Source organism: Alligator sinensis, unplaced genomic scaffold, assembly GCF_000455745.1.
Source record: "Alligator sinensis unplaced genomic scaffold, ASM45574v1 scaffold610_1, whole genome shotgun sequence".
Classification (NCBI taxonomy): Eukaryota; Metazoa; Chordata; order Crocodylia; family Alligatoridae; genus Alligator; species Alligator sinensis.
In genome coordinates, this window is record NW_005842348.1 from 1,133,865 (window position 1) to 1,142,326 (window position 8,462).

At 53.2% G+C, this 8,462-nt stretch overlaps 1 protein-coding gene across 1 annotated transcript in view; it reads left to right on the plus strand.

Moving 5' to 3' along the window:
• Positions 1-203: 203 nt before the first annotated feature.
• The window catches only part of LOC102370652, a 44,281-nt gene continuing 36,022 nt past the window's right edge, over positions 204-8,462 (plus strand). The window contains exons 1-7 of the mRNA XM_025210446.1: positions 204-229; positions 974-1,189; positions 1,506-1,646; positions 3,769-3,878; positions 4,710-4,828; positions 5,929-6,089; positions 6,915-7,027. Of these exons, the coding sequence (XP_025066231.1) occupies positions 1,644-1,646; positions 3,769-3,878; positions 4,710-4,828; positions 5,929-6,089; positions 6,915-7,027 (506 nt within the window). The 5' untranslated portion in view covers positions 204-229; positions 974-1,189; positions 1,506-1,643. The remainder of the gene's footprint in view (positions 230-973; positions 1,190-1,505; positions 1,647-3,768; positions 3,879-4,709; positions 4,829-5,928; positions 6,090-6,914; positions 7,028-8,462) is intronic.

Genomic DNA, 8,462 nt, shown 5'->3' on the forward strand with positions numbered 1-8,462 from the left:
GCAGAGGCCAAGGTTTCTTCCTGTCTCTTTGCCCCCAGCCCTTTCATCAAGGGACCCAGGGAAGCCCTGTTTCAGCACTAGTCCTAGGGAAAGCATCGACAGTGTAGGGTATGGACCAGCTGCCTTTTCTGCATCTTCCAGATATGTGCAACTCCCTCTGGAGGTGGAGATGGAGGCTCTCGGATAAACTGCCCCCCACAGTCTCTCTGGTCTTGTCAACGAGCTGAAGGTAGCACCTTTGCCTCCACAGGAACCTCCATGTTCTCGTGAGGCACCTGGGTATTTGTGGGTCCAGGGAGCGAGCATGCTGCACTAATGCCCTGAGCTTCCTGTTCCCCAGGAAGGAGGGGGTGGGGGGGAGAGGCTTGTGCTTGGGTTCTATTGCAGAGCCTGGATGTGCCTCCACATTTGGCCATGAAGTACAAGGGCACTTGAACTAATTCTCAGATAGCCTCAAGTCCCCAGGAGTATGTCCTTTAGAGTCACTGGAATTACCAGGGTGTCATGGGGAGGACATATCATTCCTGGCACAGAAACAGGGCCTGAAGCTGAGCCCAGGCCTCCTGCACATCTATGCATCTATTCTGGTACCTCTACTCCTAAATCTCACTGGTGCAGGGGCCATAGACCAGGGCTGGGCTCCCATGGAACTGAGAAATTTCACTCCTGGTGCACCTGCATCTCCTTGCTTCTCCCTGTGATGTTGCTTCAGCTTTCTTGCTGTTGCCTTACCATGTGGGGCTGTAGTACTGGTGCATGCAGATACCTGACACTCAGAGCTGGGGCCTTGATAGGAGGCTGACTCATCCCACTGGCAGCCAGAGCTCTGCAACCAGCACTGGTGAGTTTGGAGGTGTGGGAACCCTGACTGCCATGGGAAACCCACCATCTCACTGAGGTGAGTGTAGGTGGGGGCCAGGGGTTGAGAGACTCAAGCTCATAGGAATCTCATCAAGAAACCCTCTCTCTGTAGATGTGAAGCTGCTGGCCTTTCAGGAGAAGCTGTTCATTTCCTTCAAGGGTTTTGCATGGCAGAGACACCATTCACTGGCAGCAGCTAAGGATTCCTGCTTTCTACAAAGAGAGAACTGCTCTGGGGTGCTGCAGCTAAAAGGAGCCCACTACACTGTGAGGGGGTCAGTGCTGGTGGACAGCCCTGGCTCAGGGGCTGTCCTCTACGTGAAGTCAGGTAGTGGCCCCTCTTTATGAGGCAGGTAGTGCCAGGGTGTTTGGGTCTCCCTTTGGGGGTGCTGCTGACTTTGGGTGTTCCCCCTGGGTGGGGCAATGACCCTGTGCGCTCCTGTGAGCCTGCAAAGCCAGACATGAAACCATCTCTTCTTCCCATGGGGAAGGGGCAGGGGGACCCCCACACAGCTTCTCCAGGGCTTGGCTTAGGCTCATTTTAGAGGTAGGGGGCCTGATCCTGTTCTAGTGGAATTTGTTGACCAAACTCCTACTGATGAGAGGGAGTAGGATTGGCCCTGTCACTGTGCTTGTGTTTGCAGCCTGCTCTCCTGGCTATCACGGAGTGAACTGCACAAAACGCTGCCTGCTTTGTCCTGGCTCCCATCCCTGTAGTCCACTAAGTGGCCGATGTGAAGAGGGTCTGCGCTGTGTCCGCAGGATTGGGCCTTCCTGTCTCCATGGTAAAGAGGCTTCCCACTCCCAGGATTAGAGCTGTCATGGGGACAGAGGGGCAGGGAGTGCAATGTGTGTGTGTGTGTGTGTGTGTGTGTGTGTACATATGGGTGTGCTGGGAGGCATCCTGTCATGTGCACAGGACTTTCACCTTGGAAGAAAAGAGATGGAAACTACATTAATTCCTGCGCTGGACTCTTAAGTCACAGCAAGCAGTAAGCAATAGGCCAGCTTGTGCAGAGCACCAGTGAGACCACATGTCCAGGCCAGGAATGGCAGACTCAGCACTCTTACCCCCCTCAACACTGTTGCTGAGTGAGGACAGCTGTGGAGGATGTGTGGGGCCTCAGTGTGGGGAAAGAAATGCTCCACAGCAGTGGCTGCACTAGAAAGTGATGCACTACCTGCCTATGGCAGTGTCCTTATTCCTTGGACTAGTCCTCGGCTTTATGGGAGGCAGTGTCTGCTGGGGGCAGATGCTTGGTGTCAGAGCTGGGGCACAGAGGTCAGTTCCTGACTGCATGGCTTCGATAGGTGCTCCATGTCTTAGGCCGTCCCTGAACCTACAGATGATAATACTTGTCTGCCATACACAAGTGCAGGCTGGAGCCTCCAACTGGCTCCCGCCTGCCAGCTCTTAGAGATCCTGGGAAGAAGGGACCAGAGAGCTGAGACAGCTCAGTGTGGGAACGGGTATGGGAGGGGAGTCAAGAGTAGCACCATGGTCTTACTGAGGTAGGGGTGGGCACAATAGGTTTTGGCTGAAACTGCATTCCAACGATGGGCAACTGCTGCCTGTTTGCTCCCCAGGGCTAGTGAGCTCCCGGTGCCCTGGGCATGCCAGCTGGTGGTACTGGGATGGACACTGCTACTTTATGGAGGAAAAAGACACCAAGACGTGGGAAGAAGCCAAAAGAGCCTGCCGCTCCTTTGGAGAAGGTCTGGGACTGCTGGCCCTCAACAGCCAGGAGGAAAAGGTGTGGAGGCTAGGCAGATGAGGAGTGACCTGGGCTCCTCCCTGAGCAGAGTCACTGAGAGAGCTCAGGCATCTTCCTGAGGCAGAAACGGCTTCTCCCTGCTGTCTCTGTCTGTCTGGCATCATGCTCTGCTTATGGATAGTCACCCAGTGGAAACCCACAGGAGTCTCTCTGTGCATGTACTCCCAGGTGCTGAGCAGGGAGACTGGCCTTGCAGGGCAGCTGCTGCTTCTTGTAGCCTTGCTGCCAGGGCAGGATGAAGCCAGTTGAATCTGTGTTGGGGGAGGAGCCTTTCACAACACTAACTTTCTGTGGAGATCCCTGGCCCTGTGCTTGGCTACTTAACTCCCTGCTGGGCTCTGCGCCATGTGAACCCCTCTGGATGTGGGCTGCTGTGTGCCTCCTGCTGGCAGTTTCTCCCTGTGTGTGGCCTGCCATTTCCCCACATCCTCAACTTCCTTAATAATGTCCAAGGAAGTGAGCATGAACTCGTGAACTGCCAAGAGGGAACAGGCCCCCTGTCCTGGCAGCCTCCCCCAATGAGCTGTATCTGAGCTGGAGTGAAGGGGTAAGAGGAGGCCTCAAGCAGCCCAGCAGGCAGAGGGGGCACTGCCCTCCCCAGGGTAAGGGACTCTTGTGGCAGCCCAATCCCTGGAGGGACGGATGACCCCATTCCTTTCCCTTCCCTTCCCTTCCCAGTCACTGTATGTGGGAATGGTGATAGAGGGAGTTTCTTGATATAGAGGGTATGTGTCTGCCACTTACCCAGCACCCTCTGAGAAGACGCCTCACCTCATACTCCTGTTCATGCATGCAAACCCAGCAAGGAGGTGGTGGGGTTGCCGTGAAGAAGCACCTCTGCCTCCACTCCTCTGTGGATAGTGTCTCCCTGGGCCTTCACCATCTGTTTTGTGTGCTTGGCGAATGTGGAGCGGGATGCATGGGCTGGGCCATGATCTCCAGGGCACTGAGGAAGCAATAGAAGCATTCCCCCAGTGGGCCCAGCACCCTGCCCCAGAGAGTGCAGTCAGTCTAGGCTTCTCTGGATGCCCCTCTCCCTGCCTAATTACCCTGTGGCTCCCTTGGGCTGCCTGCCTAAACTCTGCCACAAGCCAGAGGAATGATCTCTCAGTGAAGTACTTGCTTCTTTCAGGCCTGGGTTGCAACCATGGTGCAGAGACACAGCTGGACTGGGCTGAATGACCTTGATGGTGATGGGAGGTGGACAAGTATGGCTCAGCCCACAGATCCCAGTGCACCCTGGTGAGTGAGGGCTGAGCCAGAGGGGCGGCTGAGGAAGCCCAAGGCAGACAGCCCTGCAAGGTGTGCCCTGCAGCCTTCTGACTTTAGCTGCACCCTCTTGTGCTGCTCTTGACTCCACTCCCATCCTGTGAGCAGCCCTGGCTCTCCAAGTCAGCCTGTGCTAATAGGTCTCAGACACAGATCACCTGCCCCAACTCTCCTGCCCAACCTCTAGGGTGGGGAGCAGCAGCTATAGGGACACTTTGAGAGACCAGAGGTGTCTTGACTGCCCTCATGCAGCAGGCCCTATCCCTGCTTTCTCCATGGGAAGCCCACACCTCAGTGCTGCATCCCCCATCAGCAGGCCCACTTGCTGGCTGCAGCCCACACCAGGGAGGCATGGGCTGTAGCCCTGTCTGTCTGCCAGGGGGTTGAGGTCCCTACTGTCCCCCCTCCCTCCAGGGACAGGCTCCTGAGGCCTTCCCTGGCTAGCAGTGCCAGCTGCCCTGGCAGTGAGCTTTCACCTCTGGGGCAGAGCTCTGCAGTGGGAACACAATACTATCTGATTAGGGGAAAAAAAATGCTATTGTGGATGAAACAGGCAGGAAAAAGATCCGACTTGTGGGAATCTGCAGACTTTTCCTCAGGTATTTATTTGCTGCTTTATGAAGGCCAGGCTGTCTATTCCTGCTGGGGGGGTTAGCTGGGTTTAAGACTGTGGGAGGGTGGATTAAACACAGGAGCAGGTGAGAGTGGGAAGGGTCTCTGCAGGATGGGGACAGGGCAGAACTGAGTCTATGGACCTGGGTAAGGCTTCATGCTGCTGCCAGCTGACTAGTGGTTCCCCATTAGGTTGGCTGGGGTGCTGCTTACTCCCGGAGGCTGTCTGGGCATTGGGCCCCCTGCCAGTCCAGGCCTTGCTGTATCCAGTTGTTCAGTTCTCAAGCCCTGGGTCTGTGAAGGGCCAGAAGGTATGTACCTGCCAAGAAGAACTAATGGAAGTCCCATTGCCCAGATGCTCATTGGGATGCCTGGGGGTAGCCACACGCTAAAGGGCACCACTCAGTTCTGCCTAAACCCTGGGTGCTCTGCAGTGCCCTTGAGCCAAGAGCCCTGCAGGTCCTAGACTCAGTGCTGGTGACTCCTGTTCAGTTGTCACTGGGCACTCATTGATGGCTGCTGAGTTCCAGCCAGTTCCAAGCTAGCAGCAGCAACATATGGGGAAAGGACAGTTCATTCCCAGGGCAAGGATATTGGAATTCTGTGAGGTGCTGCCAAGGGTGGTACATGCTTCCAGAAAGCAGAGGGGAACTGGTGACACAAAAGGTCTGTGATCTGGGGCTGTGCATATCATTGGCATTTGCTGATCAGGCAGGGGCTCACCCTGCTTTGAGTTCCCTGAGCACAAACCCCCTGAGCAAGAGAGAGGGGAGCAGAAACACTTAGATAATGGCTCACAGCCAGCAAAGCAGGTGAGGATGCAACAACAGGTCTGGCCCCAGAACTCAACACAGCATCCCAGTAAACAGATAAATAAATAAAAAAATAATTTATTTAAAATAAATTAAAGATAGGGGCTGAGAAGAGCAAAAACCAGAAGAGCTGCCCTGAGGCCATGTATGTGTTGGTGCATGTATGTGCTTGCCAGTCCATGTGGCTGGGGAAATGGGACAGGGCCAGAGGGGCATGGCTGAGCTGGCTGGAGGGGTAGGATCTGGTGGGTTCTGGTTCCCTCTGAGCTGTACCTCTTGCTGTGTGTTGTGTCTGCTTTCAGGCACCTCCTGCTGTCCCACAGTGGCTCCCATAGTGGTGGGGCAGATCCCAACCTTAGCTTCTCCTGGAACACATCCCTGTGGGGATGTTCCCAAAATCACAGCCTTTCCAGTGACAGTGCCCATGAGGTCTATGCAGACAACCCTCATCTCTTCAGGCTCCTTCTGAGGGTAGCCACAGTCCTCCTTCAGCCACTTGTGGCTCAGAGTTCTGAGGATGGGTTGTCGGGGGAAAAACTGTTTCTTCATAGTTCACAGTGGCAGTCATTGTTCTCCCTGGTATTTCTTCTTCATGGCAGTTCCCCATATCCTCTGTCCGCTGGATCCTGGGTGGAGGCAGTGGAATGGCAGCTGCTACTACTGGGATGCCTCACTGGTCCACACGTGGCAGAAGGCCCTGCAGGTGTGCCGGAGGTTCAGACGCACGGAGTTGCTGTACCTCAACTCCACCCAGGAGAAGGTATGAGCCAGCCATTCCTGACTTGACACCATAGCACACCTCCAGGGGGACTCAGAAAGCTGTCTTGGCCACAAGCCCTTTGCTCTTGGTGAGATGAGCAGGGCACAGTGCTACACCATAACCCTTCTTCCCAGCCTGGAGGCTATCACAGCGCTCCCTTTTGAGCTGCTTTCAAAGCAGAGCTGAGAGATGGTGCAGAAAGGGGAGAGCAGAGTCAGCTGTTACAAACTCCGTGTCTAGGAAACAAATCCCAAACTATTGTGAAGGCCAGTCTGCGCAGTGGGCTGTTGATATGTTGTGAGTTCAGCAACAACACTCTGAACACTTCTGTGTTGAACTACAGTTCTTTATTATTATAATTCTCTAGACTCATATCCAGGGTGGAACTTAACAATTGTCCTCAGTATATGTATGTAGAACTTCTGCTTGCTCTGCCTCTGACTTGACCCAGTCTAGTCCTGTGGAGAGACAGAAACCAAGAAAGCCTCTGGTTCCTCATGGCAGAGAACATGGAGTCCCCGGTGCTGCAAAACTGCCACAAGCAAACTGAGCTGTGCAGTGCTGAACACGAGGGCTTTGGCTTTCAAGGGACACTGCAAGGAAAACAATAAGACACAACAGCTGTCTAGCACCATACATGCAAAGGCAGGGGCAGGGGTCATACCCACTGTCTGGCTTAGCACTATTGGACATGAAGGCACTTTTATTCTGGTGTCTACAGGTGAGGTTGAAGTTCCTAGTAGGTCCAGATGTTTGAAAATACTGGTTAAGCATGTAAGAGAGATCTCTGTCCTGTAACCCTCAGGTTTTCTTGTTTCCTTCCAGGACTGGATCTGTTCAAATTTCCAGGGCCCTTTCTGGACAGGCCTTAATGACCAGACACATGAATCTGTATTTCAGTGGACCACACAAGATCCCATCAGCAGGCAACTCACAGAGTGAGTGCATTGTCTTGTATGACACTTGTTGCCATGACCAGGAAGCTCTTGTGCCAGGGCCTGTGTGAATCTGGACTTGTCCCAGGGACATAGAAATGGTCTGGCAGGGAAGGAAAGAAATTGTTTCATTCAACCCCAAATATATTTTTTATATTTTTCCAAATACATACAAAATATTGCAATGTTAGGCTGATCTGAAACTTACTTTTCCAATACCTTTGTTTGGGTATTAAGTCCAAAATGACAGATAACCACACAGCTCTGTTTAATGGAGGTATCTCTCCAAGAAGCAAACATCACACTCCTGTGTCTTGCACCAGGGAGTGCAGTGCAGGCTACAGGTTGGTTGGTTGGTGTATGTGTGTGGGGGGCAGGGGAGAGGGGGTGGAGAGGTTGGGGGATCTCTCTGGTGGGGCTGTGAGTGGTATGTGATACTCAGCAGGGCTGAGAGCCAGGGCAAACTCTTCCTTAGCTCAGGGTGCTGGGAGTTTTACCCCTGAGCTCACCCAGGAGCAGGCCTAGGCCCAGAACAGAACAGGGAGCATAGGAATTGTAGATCTGCCCCCCTCTGAGATCTGTGCTACTTGTACAAGACTTTTTCTTTGCCAAGTACTGGCCACAGGGACTGGCCCCTGAACCTGGGTATTTCTCTTGCTATCTACTGCCAGGGAGGTGGCATTCAGAGTCTGTTGCTGTGCCCTGTGCATGCTCTGGAGTGGTTAGATGTATCCCACTTGGCCCAGATGGTGGCAAGCCTGACTCACGGCTACTGTTGCCTCACATTTGGGAAGGGACAGAAGTGCCCAAGGGTGAGCTTTGCTCCGGTACTTTCACTGTTTGAACTGCCAGCTTCAAGCCAGCTGCCCTCCTTGTTTAAAGGGAGAGTTCACCATTTTGCCACATGGTGGCAGTCAAAATAAAAAAGTCACCCCTGGGAAGACAAGGTTTCTTGGGTGAATCTGATATATTTTATTAGACCAACCCAAATAGTTGGAAAATAATTATTAAGCAAGCTTTCGGGTTCAAAAACCCTTCGTCAGGCTAAGGAAGTTTCAGCAGTTGGTGTGTGCTCTTCCTGGATGGAATGAAAAGTAAAGAAGCCAGCGGTTGGGCTGGTCTTCATACAAGACAGGTAGTCAGTGAAAATGTAGATTGAGGAGTCAATGGGTGAGAGACAGGTGGGGGGGGAAGAAAGGGGATAAAAGTGGAGAGATACCTGGGGAGTCAGATGTCAGGCAGGTATAACGTGTCATAAATCCAATGCCTATATTTAGTCCATGATTTTTAGTATCTAGGAGGTTGATGAAGTGGAGCTCATAGGCTCGTCTCTGGGAAGTGTTGTGTAAGTTTTCTTTGAGGATCAGGACTGAGAGATTGGAGAAAGAGTGGTTTTCTTGTGAGAAATGTGCCCCCACAGGTAATTGGGTGTTTCTGT